Source organism: Euwallacea similis, chromosome 25, assembly GCF_039881205.1.
Source record: "Euwallacea similis isolate ESF13 chromosome 25, ESF131.1, whole genome shotgun sequence".
NCBI classification, from domain to species: domain Eukaryota; kingdom Metazoa; phylum Arthropoda; class Insecta; order Coleoptera; family Curculionidae; genus Euwallacea; species Euwallacea similis.
This window is the reverse complement of record NC_089633.1, coordinates 656,587-682,471: the sequence shown is the minus strand read 5'-3', so window position 1 is coordinate 682,471 and position 25,885 is coordinate 656,587. Positions and strand designations below refer to the sequence as shown.

At 35.2% G+C, this 25,885-nt stretch overlaps 5 protein-coding genes across 9 annotated transcripts in view; 2 read left to right on the top strand and 3 right to left on the bottom strand.

Annotated features, from left to right (window-relative positions):
• The window catches only part of sturkopf (lipid droplet associated hydrolase sturkopf), a 79,859-nt gene that overhangs the window by 12,999 nt on the left and 40,975 nt on the right, over positions 1–25,885 (bottom strand). The window lies entirely within an intron of this gene.
• On the bottom strand, positions 2,108–8,172 carry Smurf (SMAD specific E3 ubiquitin protein ligase). Its single transcript, XM_066402291.1, has 14 exons — positions 8,027–8,172; positions 7,828–7,866; positions 7,519–7,761; positions 6,239–6,635; positions 5,981–6,186; positions 5,194–5,421; positions 4,972–5,141; positions 4,646–4,918; positions 4,434–4,588; positions 3,724–4,110; positions 3,504–3,659; positions 3,328–3,449; positions 3,088–3,270; positions 2,108–2,751 (listed from the first exon to the last, which is right to left on the bottom strand). The coding sequence occupies exons 1-14, from the start codon at positions 8,079–8,081 to the stop codon at positions 2,567–2,569; spliced, it is 2,799 nt and encodes a 932-aa protein (XP_066258388.1). The 5' UTR covers positions 8,082–8,172; the 3' UTR covers positions 2,108–2,566.
• Positions 8,892–11,544, top strand: eIF3d1 (eukaryotic translation initiation factor 3 subunit d1). Its single transcript, XM_066402209.1, has 9 exons — positions 8,892–9,227; positions 9,292–9,554; positions 9,944–10,055; positions 10,147–10,256; positions 10,310–10,609; positions 10,667–10,798; positions 10,852–11,093; positions 11,143–11,268; positions 11,324–11,544. The coding sequence occupies exons 1-9, from the start codon at positions 9,026–9,028 to the stop codon at positions 11,499–11,501; spliced, it is 1,665 nt and encodes a 554-aa protein (XP_066258306.1). The 5' UTR covers positions 8,892–9,025; the 3' UTR covers positions 11,502–11,544.
• Positions 13,404–25,653, bottom strand: Nasp (Nuclear autoantigenic sperm protein). 2 transcript variants are annotated; one of them, XM_066402334.1, is made up of 7 exons: positions 25,499–25,653; positions 19,484–19,541; positions 16,520–16,750; positions 15,569–15,835; positions 15,250–15,512; positions 15,078–15,182; positions 13,404–13,767 (listed from the first exon to the last, which is right to left on the bottom strand). In XM_066402334.1, exons 2-7 carry the CDS (start codon positions 19,539–19,541, stop codon positions 13,585–13,587), a joined length of 1,107 nt encoding a protein of 368 aa, XP_066258431.1. In that variant the 5' UTR covers positions 25,499–25,653; the 3' UTR covers positions 13,404–13,584. The 2 variants fall into 2 exon arrangements, with proteins under 2 accessions (XP_066258431.1, XP_066258430.1); XM_066402333.1 differs by lacking the exon at positions 25,499–25,653 and adding an exon at positions 19,615–19,641.
• On the top strand, positions 19,448–23,891 carry LOC136416908 (uncharacterized). Of its 4 annotated transcripts, XM_066402343.1 has the most exons (7): positions 19,460–19,562; positions 19,771–20,330; positions 21,533–21,768; positions 21,817–22,053; positions 22,113–22,232; positions 22,285–22,422; positions 22,475–23,891. In XM_066402343.1, the coding sequence occupies exons 3-7, from the start codon at positions 21,666–21,668 to the stop codon at positions 22,744–22,746; spliced, it is 870 nt and encodes a 289-aa protein (XP_066258440.1). In that variant the 5' UTR covers positions 19,460–19,562; positions 19,771–20,330; positions 21,533–21,665; the 3' UTR covers positions 22,747–23,891. The 4 variants fall into 4 exon arrangements, with proteins under 4 accessions (XP_066258437.1, XP_066258440.1, XP_066258438.1 ...); XM_066402340.1 differs by having other exon boundaries at positions 19,448–19,562; positions 21,533–22,053; XM_066402341.1 differs by lacking the exon at positions 19,460–19,562 and adding an exon at positions 19,678–19,713 and having other exon boundaries at positions 21,533–22,053.

The window sequence follows — 25,885 nt, the reverse complement described above, 5'->3', positions numbered from 1 at the left end:
TTTGTTTCACCCGAAATAAAAGAAGCGAGCTTACATGCGTGAGCAATTTTGGCATCATAAATTGTTACTTAACTATTGTCGTATACTGATCCTGTCTTTTGTAAAGGCAATGTGTTTAACGTCAAAAACAACATCCTTTTTTGGTTCTTAAATTATTGCACTAGAACCCAAATTTCGTGGAAACGTATCTAGGGCGTGTTCCGATTGGTCAAACAGAAGAAAAGAAAGTTAATGCAAGAAACTTGCAGACTCCCAGAGAAAGTTGTGGAAAACAGTGCTATTTCAGCAGTCATAAAATAAACACCTACAGCTTCTCAATAAACAAAAACCCAACCAAGTTGATGTAAATACAGATTTTGTTGTTAAAAATTTTATTTGCGTTAAAAATGGCTTATGCTTATAGGAATTCAGAATTGGTGGATATTGTGTTAATTTATGGGGAAGCAAAACAAAATTCTTTTGCAGCTTCACTTTTATACAGAAAACGATTTTCTGATAGACCGATTGCCAAGGGCAAATACTTTTATCGTGGTAGTGCAACGCGGGCGAGAGACGGGAAATCTGCAACCGACTCGTGGAAGAGGTGTTGGGCGATTACACCCACAACGCGTAGCAGCAGCTGAAGAAGAAATCCTAAACATGGTGAAAGAAAATCCCCGAATAAATACCAGGCAAATCACACAGCAGTTAGGAGTATCCCAATCAACGGTGTAGTGCATTATTCACGAAGCCCAATTGTACTGTCATCACGTTCAGCGTGTCCAAGCTTTGGTACCGGCAGATTATCCCCTACGAGCGGCATTTTGTGAATTTTTACTTCAGCAAAATGGTAGAAATCCGCGATTTACTGCTGATGTGTTGGTAACGGGTGAGGCGATATTTGCTCGAAATGACATGCACAACATTCATAATACACATGTTTGGGATATTGAAAATCCCCATGCCATTCACAAGAATCATTTTCAGCACCGCTTTTCTGTGAATGTTTGGGCAGGAATTGTAGATGATAGCTTGAATGGACCATTCATATTACCCGATAGAATAGATGGCGATTATTATCTGAATTCTTGAGAAATGATTTGTACCAACTCCTAGAAGACGTACCCTTGACCGTAAGGCAAAGAATGTGATTCCTGTATGATGGTGCTCCACCTCATTTTAGGCACGCTGTGAGGGAATATCTGAATGAAATCCAAGATGCACAATGGATTGGACGAGGAGGATCTATAGCCTGGCCGCCACGATCTCCTGATTTAAATCCCCCCTTTGGACTTTTTCTTGTGGGGATATTTAAAAAAATGAAGTTTATCGAAAAGAGGTGAATACAATGGAGGATTTACATTTAAGAATTACAGCTGCTGTTAATAATTTGCGAGAGCAAAATAGACATGAAATATCCGTTTTAGTTCGTGAAAACTGGATGAGACGTGCCCAAATGTGCTTGCGTGTAGGTAGACAAAATTTCGAGCAATTGCTCTAATGTTACGCAAGGTAAATATCTAATGAATTAAAACATCATCATTTGATCAATTAATAAAACAGTTAGCAAAGTGAATTAAATTCACTTTGCTAACTGTTTTATTGCATGTTATGTATTATTTCTGAACTTACACATGGCCTCTGCGTAAAATAGGATCAGCGTAAGACAATAGAAAAGTAAGAATCTATGATGTCATAATTGCTTAAAACCAAACAACCCTTAAGTCAGATCACTTATGTCTTCAGCTCCTAACCGTTGACACGTGGGAGATCCAACTATAAATTATACGTAAGGTTGATGAACCTAAAAGGGATTTTGTAGAAAAACGTAAACATTACAGTCGTCCAGTTATACAATGGTTAAACTTCAACAATTTTTTCCGCGGAAATTATAAGGATTTTCCAATAAATTTTCTTACAAAATCGACTTAGTTTTTCATGACCCACCTACCCCTAAAATTTTATAGATAAGTTGTGAAACACCCTGTATATATCATATAATTATACATATAAAATCATATCATATAGTCCAAAAGTCATATATTAATGATATTAAGAAAATGCAGATTTCTCAAGGTATATATTTTTTCTTTTTTTAATATTTACATTTCTCTTTTAATAAATAATATCGCCTTAAAAACTCAACCGAATTCAACGAATTACAAATCACAACAAAAAAAATATTTTGACCGTCAGGAGGTTAAAGCTGCCTAAACGAACAGTTGCCTTGAATTAATTCCAAGAAGTCGGAAAATTTGAGGAGACATACTGAACCTCTTGGAAATCTTAGAAATCCATTAAACGAAACTCCCAATAAGCAGCTATGCTAACATAACTTTCCAAAATTTACAAGTTCAATTCAACATTAAATCAACCGTAAATCCTCTAACGATGAAAGCCGAAATAAGTGGATTACGATACATTTTTGACTAGCGAATAGGCACTTATCGGTGAAACGAGACGAGGGCGTGGAAGTGAAAGGCACTTAACAGTCTTCTTACTACGATAAATCTCTAGATATAGGTGATTATTATTTTTACCATCCACTCTGCCAGGGTAAAATGCTCAAAAGACGGATGAACATTAATCATTCAACTGCAAAGCCGCAAGTCTCCTCGACGGCTTGCGTCAACTTTTCGTACAGCACTTGATAAGATTCATAAGGTGGGACGTCGATTCTATTAAAACAAGTATGCGCCTTGGGCAGATTTTGTGGAGGTGCTTCGATGCAATGTATAGTGAACAAGCGAGGACCAGCCGCGCCTGTACTACCTGAAAATTATGAAAAAAATTAATATTAACGTCAATATTTTATTTAAGTTTAAATCAGAACTTTAAATAGTTTTAGGTTTATTAAATCATCATGAAAATGTTCTTTTTAATTTGTTTTAAATCGGTTATTGGCCAGTTTAGATTTTTGCAAATTATATTGAAAATATAATATTTAAAGCTAAAATTAAATTAAATAGTGACGTATAATATAACAAAATTCTTCAAAATAAAACTGGTAAATAGTGTTACATACATTCTTGAAAAAATGGTGAAAATTTAAAGTTGAACGAAAATTTGAAATTGAAGTTCACAGTAACGTATATAAGGAAAACTAACCTTGTAACGCCTTGAAACCTTGAAGAGGAACCCGTGAGCTTCCAGTTACAAACTGCAGAAGACGAGCACGCATTTCTTCAGAATATGACTCAACCGCCTGCCAAAACCATTGCACCACCGGAGTCTCTGGGGTGCAATGTTTCAGCCTCGTGTGCGCTCTCCAATCTGTTATATCTATCGAACCTGTAAAATACCCAAATCGTCATTCAATTTGCTTTTAAAGACAAAAAAATACCATACCAATTCCGCTGATAACTAACTCCAACTCCCTTTCATCAAAGGGTCTCAGTGATGCTGTGGGAATAAGCTCAGTGAACCCTTTTTGAAGCGCCAAGAACTGCTGTTCTATCCCCCTCATAAACCTTGAGAAAAATACGCATAAGTTTTAGACTAGAGGTTAGTTTAAAGGAATTTACCGGTAATTAACGTAAAGTTTAACATATTCCCTTTTGTTGTCTTCAGTTACTGCTATCTGGGCTCCGCTCGGTTTCAGCTCATGCACTTTTACCACACCAAAACTATTGTTCTCGACGGAAAAAGTAGTGTCCAGTACGCCGTCAATGTTATTTTCCCTTTTTTGTAAAAGAAAAACCCTTACATCTTTGTATAAAAAATAAATAAATAAAATCCACTTACAGCATCCACGTAAGGCTTCTATGTAGCTCAGGATCTACTCCTTCTATATCTTGCAATGTGATTGGTTTATTCAGCAATTGCTTATAAAACGGGAGCGTAAATCCCCCTTCCAGCTGATGGTTGTGGAACACGGCAATTCCTAATATTCTTCCCACAAAGTGAAAGTAGGACAAATGTTCGGGATTGACCGCGGAATCTGGATTGATTTGTAGCGTGTAATGGTCGTCTCGGCTGTATTCGAATAAGCCATATTGTGGATTCAACATTTCTCTCGAGAGGAGATGAAGCCATTCTCGGGCTACGCCGCCGTAATCCAAACCTTCTTCACCACGGAATTTAACCATTAGTCGTTTGCGCATGTCTTTGGGTCGCATTTTCATTATAAGCCTAAGAGAAACGGAATGTTAGAACCAATACTCTATTGCCCCATCAGATCAAGGAGTTACGCCTCAATAGACCTTCAACTTCATCAAGTTGACTTCTTCAAACGGATTCTTTGTTGTAAACTACTGAATCAGAGCGGTATATAGAATTTTAGAAGACAATTAATCTTCGAAATCATTATCATCGCGTGACCGATAGCGAAAAACGCAATACGCAATGCCCATCGTTCAATGGGTAACAATATGTGATAAGCCTTAGGATAACCATATTACCTTAATTAATTGGCGTATCATAGCTATTTATTATCTTTTCCTTTGATGACATACCTGTAACTCTCCTCAAAAACTTCTTGCCTCGATACTTCTAATCGGCAATGGCCACTTTGCGGCTGCAGACCAGTCAATTCCGCTCTAAGCACCTTGAGCTTTGCGACTAAATCTCTTCGATACTTCGGTAAATGCTCATTTTCGCTCAACAACCCCTGAAACAGATTGTAAATATCGAGTTATAAAATCCATTGAGTCTATTGCGCAGTCACCTGCGGCAAATCTTCATAGATCCTCGGTCTAGGGGACACCGGAGCGGGATTTTGCAAAGCTACAGATGTATTTGCACCATTCCCTCGACTAGGCGATGTGGTATGTGCAGCCGGAGTTGCAGAACCACCTACTTGTGGCTGACCATTTTGCTGTGGCTGCTGCTGTTGACTAATCTGCGGAGCCACTCTTTTCAGAATATTGTTTAAAATGTGAGAGTTGAGTCTAGGATCCGTGAACTGCGTAGTTCGACTATTGTGATCCACAAAATAAACCTGTAGGAAAGAACAATAATTAACCTGTAGAAATGGACAATTAACAAACTTACCCTCCCTGAGGTCGTCTGACGCATCTCCCAACCTGATGGCAGAGGTCCTAGATGATCTAGCGCAAGACTAAGGGGAGTCAAGTCTTTAGGAATCCTTGGATCATGCCATGTGGAAACTCCAGTGGGGATATGATAAAAATAAACTTGACCTTGTTGAGTCGTGCGCAATTCTGAAGAAAAACTCAAGGAATTAAAAAGACTTGAAATAAATGAAAAACTCACCATAACCAGAAGGCAAGTCTAATTTAGCCACAACAGTAGTAGAGCCATTGGAGACAACTTGCCCAACAGCTGCAGCCACCTGTGAAGCTAAAACAGCATTTCTATTCCTTCCTCTTCTTCTACTACTGCCATCCCTCCGCTCCTCGCCATTCCTGGGTCTCCGATTCATTGATCTTTGAGGAGTAACTACATTTGTTGTTGGAGTCAATGTTACTGATGTAATAGAACCTACATAATAAAAAAAATTTGTTACATATATTTAAACTAAAAATAGTTAAAAAAGAAATGACAACTCCTTTTTAAGTTTTTCCGCTAAAAAAATAAATGGATAAACAATATCAAATGTACAGAACATTTTAAAAAGGGAGACTCCAGTGTAGAACAAAGGCGGATGTAGTCCCTGAATACTAGCGCTTGAATAGATGTCAGTACAACCTGGCATATTGGACAATAAAATTGTGCCTCTTGCAGCAAGAACCTGGCACATCAAGAGCTTTAAAGAGAAATTAGAGCGTATTTCCTACAAAAAGGTTTTATACTTACATTAAGTAAGTTTCTTGAATTCAGATTTTACTATATTCAAAATAGTGTTATAAGCTAATTTTTTACCTTTTTAGTAATGTAGTCATTATAATATGTTATTCCTAATGTATTGCATCATTATATCAAGACAAAGTATTCACTCAAAAATTAAGCAGTATATTTGATTGGTAAGATAATTTTAATATGAATTGATTTATGGTTGTTTTCACATATGTAACGTTGATGGTGTTAGTAAATTACCTACCTGAGCCATTGCTTGTTGAGGGTGTAGTTGAAGGAACTGGGGTTGTACCAGTTGAACTTGTAGGTATAACCCTAAGTTCAATTGGTGAGAGAATTGAAGGTTCCTTATGCTGTGGGCTCACAACAGGACATGCTACTGGTGCACTTGTGCCCGGGGACAAAGGTAAAGCGAGATCAATTTGATTGTTGTTTGTAGGCTCCTCAATTCTTCAAAATAGACACTTATACATAAACCTTATACAAAACATTTTAAACTTACCTAATATCAGCATTAGAATTATTATTAATATTTCCATTTTCATTATTATTTGCCATCCTTATCCTTGATACTGCAACTTTGTCATTGGCCTGTGGCCTAACCCACTGAGTGGACTTAGTTAAGTGGTTCACATAATAAGGCCTCCCATTAGAGGCCCTTCTTTCCTCCCAGCCAGGAGGCAAATCATTAGAGCTTTCAGAGCCATTACTTGTAATGTCAACATTGCCATTTTCATTGGAGGGACTGTTAATAGGTCCTCGGATATCTCCCAAAGGACTCACAATTGCTAGAGGGGTACCACCACAAGGACCATCACGAGAGAGAAGGGAAATTATAATTTGGCCTTTGACTGGCTCACTATCATCTTGAGAGGCTTTGCATAGATCTAGGCATTGGTCTAGAAATTGGTGGAAAATACAAATATGCAAAAAAGGAAATATAATTTCCATACTAATCATATTTATTATGTTCAATGCCAATTGCAGGTTAAAAAATCCTTGGCAAGAACGAGCCTTTCATATTTAATTTTACGCCTATTACTTTAATAAATAATAAGGTTTAAAGGTAATAACAGATAATGAACGGTTACATATATTTTAACTACTTGAATTGGACATTTTATTCTATTTTGGCTGTATTACCTCAAAATGATACCACAACAATCCCTAGAAAGGTATTTTAATTGGGTTTAGTTTCCACAATGTAACTGAGATTATAAAGGAACCTTCTTATCAGTGAGAGCACCAAGTTCAAAGTGAAATATTAAGGAGAATAAATTTCCAAAAACAAATTAGTACATTAAAATTAAAAGTAATAAAGAGGTAATAAATATACAATTTATTACCTAAGAAATACATGATATGGGATAGATAACAATAAGCTAAAAATTCTTATAACAAAATAAACTTTTGACAATAATTAAAACTACCTTTTTAAAGAAAAAAAATCTTTCACTTTCTTTAAAGTAACCTCATTGCACAACATGCCAAAGAAATATATAGGATTTTTTACCATTTTTTTACAAATGTTCTCCCAATTAATATGACTTCTTAAGTGAAACACTTTCTCTAGTAATGCATCAAAAGACAATTTAATTAGCATTCACTATTCATTTTTCTATTGCATGTTATTTCAAATTTGCCAGTGTAACATTTGTAACTATGTAGAAAATTCAGTTCCAAAGGCCTGAGTAGGTGTACTTATTAAAGCCTAATGCATCTTATGGCGAGAAAGTTTATAATTGATCTGATCAACTGGAAAGGAATATCAAATGTACTTACATCCAGTGTCCTTTAATCTCTGCACTAAAGAGTTAACAATACGAACACAACCCAAGAACCCTCCTCCTTGTCTTTTATGCACTTTCCTGTGGTTCCATACTGAGATTGTAATACTATCGCTCTTTCCAATATACAAATCGTAATGTGAATTCCACTTGGGATCTAATGTATTTTTCACTGTTTCAGTGGAGTGACACTGACCACTTCCGTCCACCGATATCTTGGCAAATGGATCTGGAAGCCCTATAAGAAACATTAAACAATGTTAACATACATTTCCTAGACTGTAAAGATCAATGTGGCACTTACGAAAGAGATCTTTTCGGACCAAATTCCTCGCGCAAAGAACTGCAAAAGAACCGTGCAATTAGAATTATTACATCACAAATTAAGTGTACTTGGGAGGTCCCTTCAATTGAGGCCATATTGTTTGACGGGAGATATTTAACTTTTTTTTTTCGTTGCTCGTTTTTGTATATGAGAGACAATTAGAGACTGTGTTGCTTACTTGTTAGACGGATTTTCTGGGCCCCATTTCGACGAGTTGATGGTGTTCCGGACATCGTAAAATAAAATAAAATAAATTATTAACAAAACTTCTAACAAACATCATCATAAAATCGCCATTTTGTTGTAATTTGTAATTTTGCCTGACATTGACATTAGTTAATAATGGCATATGTGAGTTTAGAATTTTTCGTTACGATGCGGTGTATACGGATTATATTCTCAGGATTTTGTTTAGAGCTATAGTAATTTGTAGACATTGTAGACAATTTCCACACGTTATTACAGTTTTCCATAGCTCAAAAATGTTCCATGTTATTTTTTTATCTAAATGTTCATTGACTTAAAATATACAACGATATTCTTTGTATTGAACGTGGAAATCTTTTTGAAAAAACACGAAGAAGGATGAAAACAGATCTCAGAAAAAGCGTCATCATTTTGTGTTATGTGTATTAACTTCTTATAAATTGTAATAAACCTAAACTAAACGATTTAGGACTGGATGCAAAGTTGGCCCTAGAATTGAATGACGTTATTTACCACTAGAGAAGTGTCATGAACCGACGTAATCATCATACACATAACATATAGATATTACGTTACTCCCTCGGATCTCGCTGCCATGAATTAGTTCCCGATTTGCCAAAAAGGGTGATCAAAATGAAAAAAAAACACTGTAACATCTAGTTCTAGATTGTTAAGCCAATTCATAGTGGCATTAGATAAGTAAAATGTATATGTAATGAAATTCCCATTTATACAAGCTGTTTCCATTAAGCAGTGCAAAATGTTGTAGCATCGAGTAATGACAGTAATAAATATCATATGTCACGCATAACGCTGCCGTCACGTCATTCATTCTTAGTCTCTATCTCCTTTTTTTGTCAATCCATTTTTTATGCGGATAGTAACTTTTCCACGTTTATTTCTGCATTTACCGGATTAAAAACAGGAATTTCCTTTAAAATCCCCCATAGTATCGTGTTAATAAATATCAATGACCATGACGGATAACCAGCAAGGGGCCGACGCGCCTCATTTTACATCTCCGGTGATCCAAGATAACCCAGCCGGCTGGGGCCCTTGCGAGTTGCCTGACCAATTCAAAGATATGCCCTATCAACCTTTTAGCAAAGGTGACCGTTTGGGGAAAATTAGTGACTGGACAGGAGCAGCGTTTCAAGATAAGAAATATGCTAGTGAGAGTCAAAAATCACACCATAGTATTTCATATAACTTACACATTAATGTCATTTTTCACAGACAAGTATGCGTCCCAATTCGGCTCTGGCAGTCAATATGCTTACTATCATGATGAAGATGAGAGTACTTTCCATTTGGTGGATACCACTCGTGTGCAGAAGCCTCCATATCAAAGAGGGCGTTTTAGGGCTAACCAGAGGAATATGAGAGGACGCGGGGGTCGTAGTAATGTGCAGAGTGGAGGCATGCAATCCCTTGGGAAAGGTCTCAAAGCTAGGGACAATTATAAGAAAGGTCAAGTTAGGAGGTGGGGACAAGGGCGAGTGAGTATTACCTAACCTTACAGGGGGCATGCCAGGCCTTGTAGAGTGACACAGTATTTATTTCCACTTATGTGTAGCCATAACATGTTTTTGTCCCAAAATCATAAACAGGACTTGAACTAGGCAGTTTGTCACCTTGTACAAATTAACAGTATGGTGCATCTTTTCATCTCAAAAAGCAACTATTATTGTTATTATTATTATAATTATTATATGAAAGATATAGTTTTTTAAATGTGGAAACCCTAATTAACAGTAAACTACTTGGATAAAAATTACCACCAAATGTTTTACCATAATTTTTGGCATAATTTATGCTCATGTAATGAAATATGTAAAACATGCTATAGAGAATTAAAAAAAAAGATTTTAATATTATTATTCTTTAGCCTCAAATCAAAATCAGAGATGCATCAGTCACTGTCAAACCAGACTGGAGCACTATTGAGGAGATGGACTTTCCTAGATTGGGAAAACTGTCTCTGCCTAGCATTAAAGAAGGTAAGTTGAAAACTGTGGAAACACCCTTGCATTTCAAATTATATTTATACATATTTTAATACCAAAAGTTTCATTACAAAACTTAATCCAGGTGATGATATTGTCTGCTGTGGAGAATTGGAGTACTATGACAAATCTTATGATCGTGTCAATGTTAAAAATGAGAAACCTTTGCAGAGTGTGAATCGCATCTTCCACACTGTATGTTTGCTTATTAATTTTAAAACACAATCTACAATTTATGTTCAATTTAGGTCACAACGACCGACGACCCAACTATCCGTAAACTCAGTAAAACTGAAGGAAATGTCTATGCCACTGATGCTATTTTGGCTACCATCATGTGCTGCACCAGGTCCAACTACTCTTGGGACATTGTTATTGAGAAAATTGGGGAAAAACTGTTTTTCGACAAGCGCGATAATACGGAGTTTGATTTGCTGACCGTAAACGAAACTTCTGTAGAACCACCGCAGGACGATGGCAACTCTCTGAACTCTCCAAGGAATCTTGCATTGGAAGCTACTTTTATTAACCACAATTTCAGCCAGCAAGTGAGATTTTAAATGCTGTTTCCAAGTCGAATTTAACTCTCTTTCGTTTAAAAAAAGGTATTAAAATCCGGCCCAAACGAGCCTCGCTACAAGTTTGACGAGGCAAATCCGTTTGTATCTGAAGAAGAGGAAGGAGAAGTCGCTAGTGTTGCTTATAGATACAAGAAATGGGACTTGGGAGGTGGAATTGTATGTTTTTTTAATAGTTTTAATTCAGTGTTTTGTAGGGAAATTAATTTTAGACTTTAGTGGCGCGTTGCGAACATGATGCAGTTGTGCAGTCCCCCAATGGGGAGCTTCAATTCCTCTCCATTAAAGCCTTGAACGAGTGGGACTCCAAACTAGCCAATGGGGTGGAGTGGCGCCAGAAATTGGACATTCAAAGAGGAGCGGTATTGGCAAATGAATTGAGGAATAATGCGTGCAAATTGGCCAAGTGGACGGTGCAGGCTTTGCTGGCCGGAAGCGACCAAATTAAATTCGGGTAAGTCTTTGCGTTAGTTTTACAACTGCTCATATTAACGTTTCTTTAGTTATGTGAGCCGTGCTCATGTAAGAGATAGCAGCAAACACGTAATACTGGGAACACAACAGTATAAACCCGCAGAATTTGCCACTCAAATCAACCTCAATATGGATAATGCCTGGGGGATTCTGAGGTAAGATTTTCAACAAACAGCAAAAATGATTTTATTGACCGAAATTATTTTTCAGATGTATTATTGATATCGTAATGAAACAAAAAGACGGCAAGTATTTGATTATGAAAGACCCGAATAAGCCGATGATACGTTTGTATGATATTCCGGACAATACATTTGAGTCGGATGGGGAATCTGAGAGCGATGACGACACCCCTCAGGATTCTGCAGCCTTCAAGAGCTTGAGATAATTGTTTCAATGAGTAATAAATCATTTTACTGAAGTAGTTGAAATGTAGTTTTACTGTACTGTGTTGTTCGTCTTCTTCTCTTGTGCCCTTCAATTCTATTTGTGTGCGGTAATTGTTATTTACATAGCGAAGAAGAAAGTAACTTTCAAGGCACAAGCCGCAATTTATGGAGGAAATCATGCAAGAAGCTTTCTTGTGTTTTTTATTTCTCCATACATGCAAAAATTATTTATCTAGACCGATAGAGCGCACACTACTTTATCCTTGAAAATCTACTTGCTTACGCTCATTGTTGGCATGTTGATTACACTGACAAAAACAGGTTTTGTGATATAATAATTTTTAGGCGTTTCTAATGTATTTTAATATCCTGAAATCAAATATGAAAAGATTTTTTTTATCACCCATAGATATTCTGTAACATGCATAGTTTTAATCACAATACGTAATGTCTCTCATTCATTTGTATTGCATTCTGCCGCTACATATATGGTGATCCATGTCCTGTTAAGACAAGTCTATTCCTGTTTATTACATCTAAACAGTATACGTTTCGCAATCATATTGTTTATTATTAAATCAGCTTCCGAATCGGTTATATTTTCAATGAGTTGACAACTGGAATGCAATTGGGTTATACCAGATACTACTGTTTGCTTTGCAAGTGACGCAGCCGTGCAGGAGATCATTATGTACACAAGAAGTGGCTATCATATCAGGCACTAATCCCAGGACTAAAAAATGTCACAAATGAACCACTGATCCCAAAAAAGTATTACTTCCACATTTGCATATTAAACTGGGGTTCGTGAAGAATTTTGTTAAAGCAATGGATCAGAACAGAAGAGGGTTCTTGTATTTTAAACAAAAATTTCTGATACTTAGTAAGACAAAAATTAAAGAGGGCACATTTGTGGGCCCACAAATGAAGGAAATAATAAAAGATGAAATATTTGACAATATGCTAAATGGAATTTAATTACAAGTTTGAAGTACTTTTAAATCCATTGCTAGCAATTTTCTTGGAAACGTGAAAGCTGACAATTACAAAGATAATGCGAGTGAATTACTTAATGCTTATAAAGGAATGGGATGCAATGAGTCTCTCAAAATTCATTTTCTGGATTCTCATCTCGATTTCTTCTCCGAAAATTTGGGACCAGTAAGTGACGGACGGGCATAGGAAATGATTCCACCATGACATTTCTGCCATAGAAAAACCATATTAAGGCAAATGAAGTGTCATTTTGCTTGCTAATTATTGTTGGATATTATTAAGGGATACTCCAGAAACAATATAGCGCCGTAAAACATCGAAAATTACATCCTGATCTATATTTAAAATTAATAGTAAAATCTGTCGTTAAATTTTGGTAGAAAACAACATTTCATAGCAAAAGAACTGTGGGTGCCACACAAATTTAAGGTCAGTTTTGGCGAGTTTTTCATAATAAATACTTTGTTTTATTCATGTTAAAAAAAGTAAATTTTTGTTCATCAATGTTATTATCGAAATTATCATTTTTTATTTTGGAGACGTGTAGGATATAGCTAAGTAATTGGTAAAGAGACATATTTTTCTCAATTGATTAATAGAATAGCATGTCATTCATTAATAATTCTTTTACCTACAGTAGTTCTGTCCATTATCAATTCGTTTTTTCAAAGACGCGTGTATGTTAATGGGGTAAAGACATTTTAGGGCACTAATTTGCAATTTGTTAAATTCAAGCTAGTTTTTCTATAAATTTTTGTCGAATTTAACGGAAAATGACACTTTGAATTATTTTCATTTTGGGAACTTTGCAAGTATCGGTTAATCTCTGATACTGAAGGAAGCAACTTTACTAGACTCTCGTACCAGGAACTCTAGTAACTTCGTGTTTTAAATAAACGACTTACTTATCGAAAATCGAGAATTTATTGGTTTTATTTATAAAAAAAAAATACGCATTATTGACTTATCAGTTATTCATGAAGAAATGTATCTAACTAAAGATCTTTCTGGATTTTTTTCACACACTTGTGAATCTTGATAAATAAATAAAACATTCTTATTATACATAGGTCAATTTTCTGTTGCTTACACGGCTGGTTTTTTCGAAGATGTGGGCCCTTCACTGCTGTTATCCACTTCTTCAATCTTCCTTTTTCTCTTCACCAAATGGGAAATGTCGCTAACTCGGGCATTCCCGTTCGAGTTACTACTGGCTGCTTCCTGTTTCTTAGTCGATTCAGCAATAGCCTCAGTTACTTTTTTAATCGCCTGTAAGAAAAATGCTAAGGCTCATAATTATGTAATTATTTCAGGATAAGCAGATGTAGCAATGGCTTAGTCCTGACTTGAAGCGAACGATAAATAAACTGATTTTTTTATGAAATTTGAGATTATTAATACACATATATTAATCACTCACACGCACGCTCACTTAAGTATAATAAAACAAATTGGTCCCACCTACGCTACTCTATTTAATTGGTAAGTAATGAAAGAAAAAGAGACAAACACCGATATTCATAGTAAGGAAAAAACAATCATGACATTTAAATTTAAAGAGAAGAAACGTCACTAATGATTCTAATTTTTTTAACATAAGCCCTAAATGATCCATAAAGGAATAGTTGGAAAAAATATTAAAATTCAACACCCTGCGTTTTTTCTATGCGTCACTGTTTAAATATAGTTTATATTCGAACTCAACAAACTACTAAACTAGTACTATTTTTGGACATAGAACAAGTAGTTAAAATCGGGTTGAAAGAAAAACCGAACACTTTGTATTTTCAAATAAGGTCAAAATATAATAAAAATAATACCTAAGAAACTAGGGGAAATTTTCTTATACTCTTAATGTTTAATTGAAGACGTAATAACGTAATTTTGCCTTGACTTTAATGGTTCTGTGTAATCTCTTACAATTTCTGAAACCCCATAATCACCCGGAAATTTGGGATACCGTATATCTATGAATTAACCATAATTAATTTTCTGGTAGAAAGTGGGAATAAATAAATACATAGCGTCGCAAATTACAAATACAGACAAAAGCAGAAGCTTTAGGATAAGATAGTTCATACAAAACAAAAAGAAGGAACGCAATTATTTTTAATCGCCCTTATATGAACTTTGTCTTCCTCTGAAGAGTTCCATCAAGTTCCTAAAATTCGTTCTGTATTAACATACGAAGGGCATAAAACCAGTACAAAATAAAAAGCTCTCTATTATTCATGCAAACTATTTATTCCAACAGAACCGATTAAAAGCAATACAAAAAAAGCATACATGTTCATAAAAAAGGCACACTCGATTACAAAACATAGAAATAATAATTTATGAAATTTAGAAAAATCAGAATAGATAACTTGGATCTATTTGGAATGACTGAATAAGGATTATTACTCGTTTTTATCCCCGTCTTTATTATCAGCCTCATTAACCGTTAATTTATCAATCCCCTCCTCAATTGAGGACTTTCTAGGGACACGTCTAACCTCAATTACATTCACCGGTTCCTGATTATCGAATTTTATTTTCTTATGTTTTAAACAATTAACGAATTCTTTACAGACACATACCTCGTCTTTATACACGTGCATATCCGCGATTTTGTCCTCGATCTCCGGAATTAAGCCCTGGATTTCCTCTATTTCATCGTCATGTTCTTGTGTTGGCGGTTTTATCTAAAAAAACAAAACAAAAAAACCGCTGTAGTTGATTTGAATTTGAAACAATAGGGACGTTAAATACCTCTTTTAAAGTTGCGATTCTATGTTTTAAGTATTCTAAAGAATTAGTGAAACTTTGAATGGCCTCGTCCATTTGAGAATTCGTCGAATAGGCCATTCCTAGTTTATATAAAGTCTCCGCTACAGTCCTACTATCCTTCGCGAAAAGCTCCTTTTGGAGCTCTAGACCTTGTTTTATGTCATTGATAGCCGATTCGAAATTTTCGCTTTCCAGTGAGACTTCTCCAAGGACGATTAGGGCTTCGGCCAAACTTTTCTTTTCGTCTAAACACATCACTATTTAACGAGGCACACAAAACAACTTTACTGCAACAACTTACTTAATTTTTGGAAAATCTGCTTGGCGAACTCCAACACTTCCCACGCCACCTGCAAGTCACTGGTAACATCTTCGGATTCCTGTTGATCATCTAAAGACTCGGCCCCGTCGCCTTTACTTGTTGAAGGTCCAGGATCGTCACTGGAACTGGAGAGTAGATTATCAGTCTCTTTTGTCTCTTCTTTGCCATTTTCTGGCTCGCCATTGCCTGACACTGACGACGACACGTTGTTTTCTTCAGTCTTAGTCTCTCCTGCATCTTCAGACACTGTAACGCATTAGAACAATACAAAAACTATATTGTTAAGTTCTAAATTTAGGGTACATCAGTGCAAAAAAAAAACTAAATTTCAAAGGTGTTGAAGTCAACTAAAATCTGAATTTAAATAATCTAGTACAGATAAGGCCTAAGATAAAAAGATACTGTTTTGACTTAGAGAAACTTTGCCTCTGGATTGAAGGACTGTATAATAAAACGTTTCTCTTGCACTTCTGGATGATATAATTTGGTACAAGTTTAAATAAATATGGTGATTAAGGGACACTTGCTGTGAGGTCTCCTTACAGTGAGAGAGCTCAAAAAACTGCCCTATTGAATCTTAAATACCACATTCAGGGATCGGCACCCATAGGCGTACTCCAATAGAAACCTTGTCGACAAAGAGGGTGCTCTTAATAGCAGCCGTTAGAAATGTGGTGCTATTGCACGACAATACAAATGGAGAGAAAGTTAGTCCCTTTCGAGGAACCATCATCATTCAAACAAAGGATTCCCCACATCTGGGCATTCTGGAATAATGTCAATTAGTGACCGTTCATAGGCGTCGCCTCTGGGTGCATGACAAAGTACAATAACTAACGTAAAGATACAAAGTTATAATATTAATAGCCGTATGTGAATGTGCTTATCTAATCACTAGGTATAATCTTAAAATCAGTCATGAACAGATACCTTCTTCTTTTTCCTCCTCTTCGTTCTCAGATTCTTCGTTTTTCGGGAGTGCATCACCTAAGGCTTCGCTTTCTTCCCTTGAAAGTCCCAAAAGGGCTTTACCGTAATATAAGTAGATTTCACCCAGAGAATCATGCATGTCGTCCTGGTGTTCATTAACGAGAAGCTCGGATGCCTTACTGAGGGCCACAACTGCCGCTTCGTAGTTTTGGAGGATGTAGGCACGAACTCCTGATAAACGCATAGAAAGTTGTGTATTTGGTGCCAAATTTAAGAATCCATAATTTGAGAAAAGTTATGAATACCCCTGCAGATTGTTTCAAAAGATCGATAAACAGAGGTATAGAATCTTAACCAAGAACTGGATAAGAAAAACGACAAGAAAAGAACTGAAAAAAATCTTTATTTATGAGTAATCAATCTATGACCAATGGCTTTAATATCTTAGGTGGCACATTTAATACCCATCTCTATAGAATAACGCCTAAGATGATACTTTTTTCAACTGTGTATAAAAGTCATTAAAACAAACAACATTAAATAACTTTTTTTGAAAAACTTAAAAATAAAAGTTACATCAATTTACCACAAAATGCATTGCTCAATAATTTAACAATAAGCCAATGATACTGTAAAGCAAAATTTTTAAATGCGAGTTTCTTATTTTTTGGATTTTTTAATCTTTTTTGTGTCTTGTTATTGCCACCTTTTTTAAATTTCTAGTGCTTAGAAGTGTGATAATCAGTGGACAATATAATTTTGTTTAGACGCAATGGGCATCGTTCCCCAAGTGTCGAACCTTTGTTTATTTGTTTGTTTTATGGCGAGCCTGCGAGCTCGGATCTTAATTTTCGATGTGCCAGAACCAACTGGTCCGTCCTAATGCAGACAGTTGTGGTAAATTTTGTTTTAAGTTAATATACAATTTTACGTATTTGTTGCCTTATTATAACTGAAGTTTCAATTCACACATTGGAAAATAAGAAATTAGTGCATATTTCACGCATTTATGGGGGTGTTATCAAAATGCGGCATTAGGAACAGTAGTTGCGTCGAGCAGAGCGCTGTGTTCAGTTAATAGTGACTTTCAACAAATTCTTTAAGTTAGATAGAATTGTAAACTCATTTTGTGTTAAATTGATGTAACTTTCTATTTTTAAGTTTTTTAAAAAAAGTTATTTGAAAATGTTGATTGTTTTAAAAACTTCTATACTCAATTAAAAATATATTAATTTGGTAATCAACTTATATTTAATATAATTGTTAAAAATTTTAAGGGTACGTTAAAAGTAGAAATTCCCAAGTTTTTCAGTTGGGCTTTGAATGTTTTAGAGACGCATTTTAGGTTTGAAAAACTCGTAGTTTCTAAATCGTAAATCACTGCTGGACGAGACACAAAAACCTTATCCAAACAGATTTGTTACAGATAAGTTTGTGAGCATTTTTATGTTCGTGTGTTCTATCTATTATAATATACCCGTAACGTGGCGCCTATTTCATACTAAGAGTAAGGCGCCTCTCACGCTTATACTCATGAGCGCGGAGCCCAATTCAACATGAATGTTCCATCATAGAGATGAATAAATGGAAATATCAGATTTATGTATCCCGCCAGTCTAGATCCAAAAAGGAATAAATAATATTAGGTTTCATTTAAGAGCAAACGTCTAGACTCATTAAAATATTGATGATTAGATAAAATAAATAAAAATGTGAAATAGAAGGTACATACCCCATATAGAAAAGGTTTGTTAGTTAGTATTCGAAAAGACACTGCCTTTACCTTTTTGATAATAAAACGTTAGCGCTCCAGCTTGTATTAACAACTAGTACCGTGTTTTATTAAATACCCATTTTCCTATGAAAATCAAATAGGAAATTTAATATTTTTTTGTTTTTTTGTAGTTTTTTTTTCAAATTTCTTATTCGTGGCGTTCGAAAATTATACGATGAAAAACATGGCAAAAGAAAAGAACCAGAAGCGAGCTTCAAAAGTGAAAAATTCAAAGCTAAATACTTCGTCCAGTATAAAAACCAAACGAAATCCAGCTTTAGTAGTAGTTGTAATTTCCCTTTTCCGAGTTCTATTCGACCAACATGAAAGCGAATTTTTTGGACCCTTCCCAACCCAGATGCAGACGAAAATGTGTTTCGTTTTATCTAAAACTTTCAATATCATTTTACACCTATTAAAAGGACATCCCCCAGAAACTTAAATACGACGAATGTAGCCCTGACAATGCCCTTTTCAACTCCATTTGGTCGGCATCCGCGCGATTCCTAGGTACCGCGCCCAACCCAAAACTATGCCAGTGTCGCGCCCTCGACAACTACCGCTTCGTCAGGTTTTGAGACGTTTAAAATGCCGTGATATCCAAGAAAAGAATAATACTTTTTTAATTTTGCACGCCACTGGTATCAAAACAAATAAAATATATCTAAATAATAAACATTAATGAAAACAAACAAAAAATGGCAAACTGCAAACACCGCAGTGCCAATCATTGGAGGTGTATTAAATTTTAAACCACCCGAGCCCCCAAAATTTGGAAATGGCGGACGTTCAAGAAACCAGAGGCGCTGGCCGAGCGACGCGGCATCGGCGAGTCCGTTGGTTGCTGGATCGACCACGTGACTGCACTTCGACTGAGCAGATCAGCTAGAGAGCGTTAAGCGATCAATGTTCAGCTGTGCCATCACTGACACACACCTCCATCCGATGTTCATTAAAAAACTCGTATATAGCGCGAGCGTGTGATTTCGATTAGCGGTTAGATGTTGTTCGTGGTTAGATAGGACTTGTACCGCGACTTTATACGGTAAAAATAACCAACTGAACGTAAAACTTAAAGAGTTAAATGTATCGTCCACGCGGTTAATAATGTCGAATTTTAACGTAAAGCTAATTGAGAACAAAATATAGTTGATGTAAATAAATATTTACAATAAAATTTTTCCACATACCTTGGCCAAAAAGTTCTTTGGGGTCGTTGCATTCTGGATCTACACTTACATCCGCCATCTGAAAATATACGTTATATAGGTACAAATACTAATAAAACATCCAACATTGCATGAAATAGCAAATTAAATACCTTGTTCGACATTTATGCGAGTAAATCATGAGAAATTCATCCGAAATTAACAACACCACAATCGAATGGAAACTGAAATTCTTGGTGGGAATAAAAAATGTATATGTTTCATTGAGCTCGAGAATTTACTAAATGTACAATACTTTTTATTTTCAGGAATCTACTACTCGTATACTGTAGCTGAATCAATGGAACAAAAGTCACAAGGCCGCTTTTTCTGTACGACCACAACCCTTTCATTTAAACATTTTCTTATACCTAACATGCAGCGTTGCCATTAAAAGAATTCACAAAAATATAAAATTGGTACTTAGCAGTAATTACGCTTTAAAACGTTTCTAAACTTCATATTGCAGACTTAAAAATTCCATTAGAAAATACAGAATTTTGTCAAGTCATTCCCTCAACATAACCATATGCAAAGTGTGTCCAAGAATGGACAATGGACACGTGCCTCTTATTTACAGTTTTAAAGGCTGTAAAAATACGAAATCAATAATAAATGATAAACTACCCACAACGTGACAACGCGGCCTTTATCGAGGCAGCGCACTATCCGAGCTTTCCAGAAACCCCGTTTCCAGTTTTCCGGCGAAGAAACGGTCTGTCGAACGATTGCCGAACGAAAAGGGTACAAATGACGCAGATTTCGCAACAAAACCGGGCAGTGGTGATACGGTTTCAGTGTAAAAATATTGTGTAGCAAAAATTAATAGGTAAACTTCAAATGATAATGTCGTATATTCAAGGAAAAATCAATCCAGATCAAACGCGGAAAGAAGTATGGTGAATTCACTACAATGATTTTCTAGAATTATAGTTCTATTTCTGGAGGAGAAATTTTCGTGTAGTTCTGTTCAGCCCCAATTTCACTCATTAAAACCCTATTTATAGAAATGATGTTTTAGGAAGAATAATTTATATCTAATGGTATTTAGCTTCTGCATTTATAGTTCAGTATTGAATACATCTAAACAAAGAAAAACACTATAGGATCGATGATGAATAAAATAATTTAAAAAATATATGTAAATCTGGACACAATGGCGAAGAAAATAGCAGTATAGAAACACGTTTTTTACTAACTTTAATCATGAAATTATATTTAATAATTATGTCACAATTTATGGATGTACTCATTGAATACAATAGATGAAATACGAGCTAATTTGTTGTAATCAAATTTACAGGGAAATCACTTGAGTACACATTTTAACTTTATTGCTATTCGTAGGAATTGTAAATATGGAAAACCTACATACAGCGTTTTTCGAAACTTAAGCGTAAAATTTCCATATACATGTACTTGTAGCTTGAGTAGAAATGAATTTTGATGATGATGATGATAAATTTTAATTTTTATACAAGGCAATCTGTATACTGTTACTTTGTTTCATGGGCTTCACATTTTTCAATGCTAATTTTGCTAATTAATATTTCTACTGCCACTATATTCATCCATGATTGATTTATGCCCAATCTCACGTCCAACGAACATTGTGATAATTGCAAAGCAACCCTATCCAATAATAGGAATAACCACTCTTGCCCCGAAGCCTCAGTTTATCGTTCTACTTTCTATCTTGAGGCAAACACCTTTTAAAATGTCATCTTGGTATTTAAAAATGTATAAGAATGGATCCTAATACTGCTACGACCAGGTCTTATGACTGACCCAGATGAACTAAAAAGAGTGATTGTTTAGTTAGTCATAAAGCTAGATCAACATGTCGCGTGTTCCAGTTCCTTTAAATTAAAGGTCGTAGAGAAGGAATTTTATAGATTTACTTTTTCACGGACCTCGCAAAACATGGCAATTTAGCAGGCAAATGGCACAAGGTGGGACTGGATTGCTGCCGCCTAACTTTCATATTCCCAGAAACGATTTTCTTGTTTACTCCTTTTTTATTTAATTCAGATCAACGCAAAATTCTCCAAACTGACCCCTTGTCTCAGAAGGTCTGGCGCGATTCATAAACTGGAGGGCGCCAGCGCCCAAGGGTGCTTTGGGCGACTACGATCTCCTCATCGTGGACTACGATCCTTTATTGATGGACGGCAACGTCGCTGGAGCGAGTGGCAACACCGGTTCGGAGGACCCTGAGGAGGCCAACTGGAATTGCACTGTCCATCCCAGTGTGTTTTTCTTATTGGGTAAAAAACACCACGTCAAAAAAATCAAAAAATTTACTATTGCTTTAGGTACATTGGTTTTAACTACTTGTGCCACGGGAATGTTATGTGCTGCCATTATGACGGATCACTGGGAGGAGGTTACGTGGGATATGGATCAGTTGGAGGTACTGGCTAATGGTAGTGTGAGGCTACAGTGGCTGCTCGATAGAACTGTAACTAGAGTGGCTACAAGTGATGATCGCACAATTGCGTTTTTGGTGCCTATGCATGGAGGGATTTGGACTCTCTGTCTAAGTTTAACCGGTAAAATAATTTTCAATGCTTTTAAAACAACACATTATATAATTTATCCTAAATTTCAGATGAAGAAATAGATCTCTTAGGACGAGTAGGCTTTCCGTCCGTGCAACCTTGTGTCAATTATTTATCAGGTGGATCTGAAGGCATCCGGGGTTATGAGTCTAAAGCAGATTGGCAACATCGTAAGCCAACCTCTAAGCAACACATTCTTATTTATAAATATTATTCTTACAGGGATGCAAAACCTTTCAATCTCCTGTGCATTGGTTTGCCTAATAATCCTAGGCAGCGCAGCTTTAGTTGGAGCTTTCGGAGTGTTCCAGCATCAAATAAGCGCAGTCTTAGTCACTGGGGTCATGTATTTACTTGCAGGTAATTACTTTTATCACAACAACTCCAAGAGCTTGATAACGACGATTTTCAGCATCTTTCGCTTTGTTTACTCTCACAATAATCCATTTCAAACGGCTGCACATTAGGCCTCACTCAGAACTCCATGAAGGCACTGTGGATGGAGTAGTGAGCCCTCTGGGAGGGAGGAGTATTAGCCAGTTATTTCCAGCCCGTATTTTTACTACTTCTTGGTCCCTGGATTTGGGCTGGGGAGGTGTGATGCTCTGCGTCATGACCTCTGTGCTCTGGATTCTTTTGAGCAAGATAATGAGGTTCAATCCGATAGCGTCGATGATCAACTGACATCAGTGGGTTTAGGTTTGTGACACATGCAGAGCTTTAATAAGTCGCAAATGCTTTGGTTTGAAGGTAAAGCAATAGAAAATAAATTACTGTAGTTGCCTTTATTCACTTATGGAAGATGGAATGTATTTCCTTTTCAATATTTATATAAAGCACATTTTTTGGTATCCATTTTTTAAAATCCCTACACATTGTCTTCCTCTCATAAACTTTTATTTGAAAATGGAGACATCAATAGAGACTGAAGTATTTTTAATCCAAGAATTAATTATATTTTAGCTAGAATATACATTAATATTTCAAAGAATACTTGCTTACTTTTGATGATATTGTGCCTTTATATAATTCTATAATGTAATGCGTTTTTAAGATTATTTGTCCATGAATCTTTGCGCAATTTTCTAATGAACTCTTCGTTACTATTTTTCAGCTAAAAGATATTTTTGTACGCTAAAATTTATAATATAAAAAACTATTTATGCTTGTCAATACAAAATATAATTTTAGGTGGCCTTATTCATTTTATAGTGTTGATATAGCATTGTTAAACTTGTTTAGAAATAAGTATATTCTATATTATAAAAATCATATTTTTACAAATTTGAAGCTTTTTAAGGCATAAATGGTGATGAGATAAAAGGTAGACATAACTAGTATTTATGCTACGCCATTAAATCTGATGGCTCTACTAGGCCTACTGGGTTATAAACAATAAAATTAGTAATGCAAGAAAAAAATCCTTTGCTGTTGAATTTTTAGAAATTAACGAATTGCTAGTTAAACAGTATTAGGAATGTTGATAGTTATTTGAGTATTAATTACCCACTCGCTTACTTTTACAAAACATTCAGTTCCGACAGGGAGTGGAAAATGTGGTTTCAAGTCAATTCAGTTATTGATCTAAATACTGCTTTTTTTCCTTAGAATTATAGGAAATTTAATTTAATTATATGTTTTTGTACCTACTTAAACACCGTTTATCACAAGATAAAAAGGTGTGTTGTAATACTTCACCTCTGTATAAATTGCATGTTTCTGAAAGTAGGTATGCAGGGACAGAAGTTTTATGGTTGAAATATGAACAATTTTTTTTTGTGTATTTTAAGTCTGATGCTGATGTAAGAACATTATACAAATAAAAGTAAAAGGTGATTTCATTAGTAATTTATTACCATTTAAGTCCTTTGTAAAAAAATATTAGTGCGGTTGGTACTTGTTAGTATCGCAGCTAATCTCTATTTCAAAATGTTTGGCAGCACAACTAAAGGAGAGTTATAAAACCCCAATTAATCATAGACGTTCCAAAAAATATTGTGGGAATTGCTATTATAATTTTTAATGGGACTTACTGGAATAAATTTTTATTAAATTTCAAACTTTCCCTGTTTTTAAACTTTGCCACTGGTACTACACGTCACCAGCACTTCCATCATTAAAATTTAATGATATATTGTGTTTCTTGATGGTCTAGAATGAGTAGAACCTTAAATTGCGAAAATTACCTGTTTACAATTAAAACTGTTCCTTGTATTTGCAAATATTGGCGACTCACCCTATTAGCATAAAATCACGTTTATTGGTGTTTTGCCAAACATTTTAAAATAAACTTATACAATTACACAAGAGCTGAAAATTTACTAAATTTAGTTTCTCTAACTTTGGCCATAACTACATAAATAGCTTTGTTAAAATTGACTAATCAAACTACATATATTGCAAATTATTCTGATGATAGCAGCTTTTAACAGTTTTATTCACTGTACCAGAAATAGAATAAATTCCGTGGCGTAGCTCAGAACCAAACTGCCCAAATAGAAACTTATTTATTTACTATGCTAGCCATGCTATTAATGAGCATTCTAGGGATATTAGATTCCTTAGTAATGGTGTATCTTTTCAAAGGAAAGTAATTTTTTTTTTATGTCAAAAAGCCTACTTGATTAGTGATTTTTCTAAACCATATTCTAGACTAACTCTGACAGTGCAATTATCCTGTTAGATTTTATTTATTTAAGGTTTATATGACTATTAGATAAAAATTGCTTTCCCTTTGTTCAAAAGTTTCCTACTTTTGGCAATAAAGTGTTATTTGATTTGATTTAATAATCCAAGGAAAACTAACCTATCTGGCACCACAGAACCTACATAACGGTGTCGGTACTTTTGAAATTGGCATGTCCTAGCCTATTCTATTTGGAGATTAATTAAAGAGAAGGTACACCAATTTAAGGTACTAAGTACATGCCACTCACTAGCTAAAATTGTTTCAGATAAAAAACTTTTAATATTAACCAAAAAACTCAAGATATCAGTCAGTATTTTTGAAGTTCATTCATCAATGTTTCTATTTATTATTCAATCCCACTTATAAACTGTAATCATTTAACATGACTGACTTTAATATACTAATGCCAAAAGGCACTACAATGTGCTCAAACTGAAATCAATCATTAATAAGTAGATTTGCGGTCCTAAGGCTGGAACCAATACATTTTATGAAGGTCAAATCACATAGTTCACCTTTTGTGTCCCTAAAAATTTTGAGCAAAGGCATGCATGACGTCCTTATGACTTTATGATGAATTGATGTAGCATGGTTCAAGAATGTTTGAACTTTGTTTATTAATACAAAACGGTTAAAATCATTGTGAAAATATGTAATTTCGTATAGAAAATGTAAAAGATAAATCAAATAGTGGGTACCGCATGTGGCGACTAGTTTTCTTTGGCAAAAAAAACTAACGGTACTTACCTCACAATTTTTCAGAAACTGGAGACCGAAAACTTGCCGCAAGACTAAAAACTTCGAAAATTAACTTAAAAACAATAACAATATAAAAATCACACCAAGATCCGGGAAAACTGGAAAGCCGGAAAAAAGAAAGTCCTAACTAACATTTACTTGACATTGACATTAGTGACAAATTGAATAATAGCCGCGTTCCGACCACCGTGGAACGATCAGCATCAGTACACGTATCTGTAGGCGTCATGAAGTAATTATCATCTAATAGAATTAAGACTCTCAATTGATTATTTAAAATGTATAATTAATTTTAAAACCAAACAGTTCCTATTAGTCCAGTTAGCGTACTTAATACATATCTGACCATTCTAATCAAACTATTATTAGTGTAAA

Coding starts and splice junctions, on each gene's coding strand:
- LOC136416908 (XM_066402340.1), top strand. CDS start 21,666: ATGGACGGCAACGTCGCTGGAGCGAGTGGCAACACCGGTTCGGAGGAC. Junction 22,233..22,284: donor TAAAGCAGATTGGCAACATC/GTAAGCCAACCT, acceptor TTATTCTTACAG/GGATGCAAAACCTTTCAATC. Junction 22,423..22,474: donor GGTCATGTATTTACTTGCAG/GTAATTACTTTT, acceptor GACGATTTTCAG/CATCTTTCGCTTTGTTTACT.
- Smurf (XM_066402291.1), bottom strand. CDS start 8,081: ATGTCCGGAACACCATCAACTCGTCGAAATGGGGCCCAGAAAATCCGT. Junction 7,762..7,827: donor GGTCCGAAAAGATCTCTTTC/GTAAGTGCCACA, acceptor TGTTTCTTATAG/GGCTTCCAGATCCATTTGCC. Junction 6,187..6,238: donor AATTCTAATGCTGATATTAG/GTAAGTTTAAAA, acceptor TCTATTTTGAAG/AATTGAGGAGCCTACAAACA.
- Nasp (XM_066402333.1), bottom strand. Junction 16,751..19,483: donor CAAAGAACTTTTTGGCCAAG/GTATGTGGAAAA, acceptor TGCGTTTATCAG/GAGTTCGTGCCTACATCCTC. Junction 15,183..15,249: donor GAATCGCAACTTTAAAAGAG/GTATTTAACGTC, acceptor TTGTTTTTTTAG/ATAAAACCGCCAACACAAGA.
- eIF3d1 (XM_066402209.1), top strand. CDS start 9,026: ATGACCATGACGGATAACCAGCAAGGGGCCGACGCGCCTCATTTTACA. Junction 10,056..10,146: donor TCTGCCTAGCATTAAAGAAG/GTAAGTTGAAAA, acceptor AACTTAATCCAG/GTGATGATATTGTCTGCTGT. Junction 11,269..11,323: donor AATGCCTGGGGGATTCTGAG/GTAAGATTTTCA, acceptor ATTATTTTTCAG/ATGTATTATTGATATCGTAA.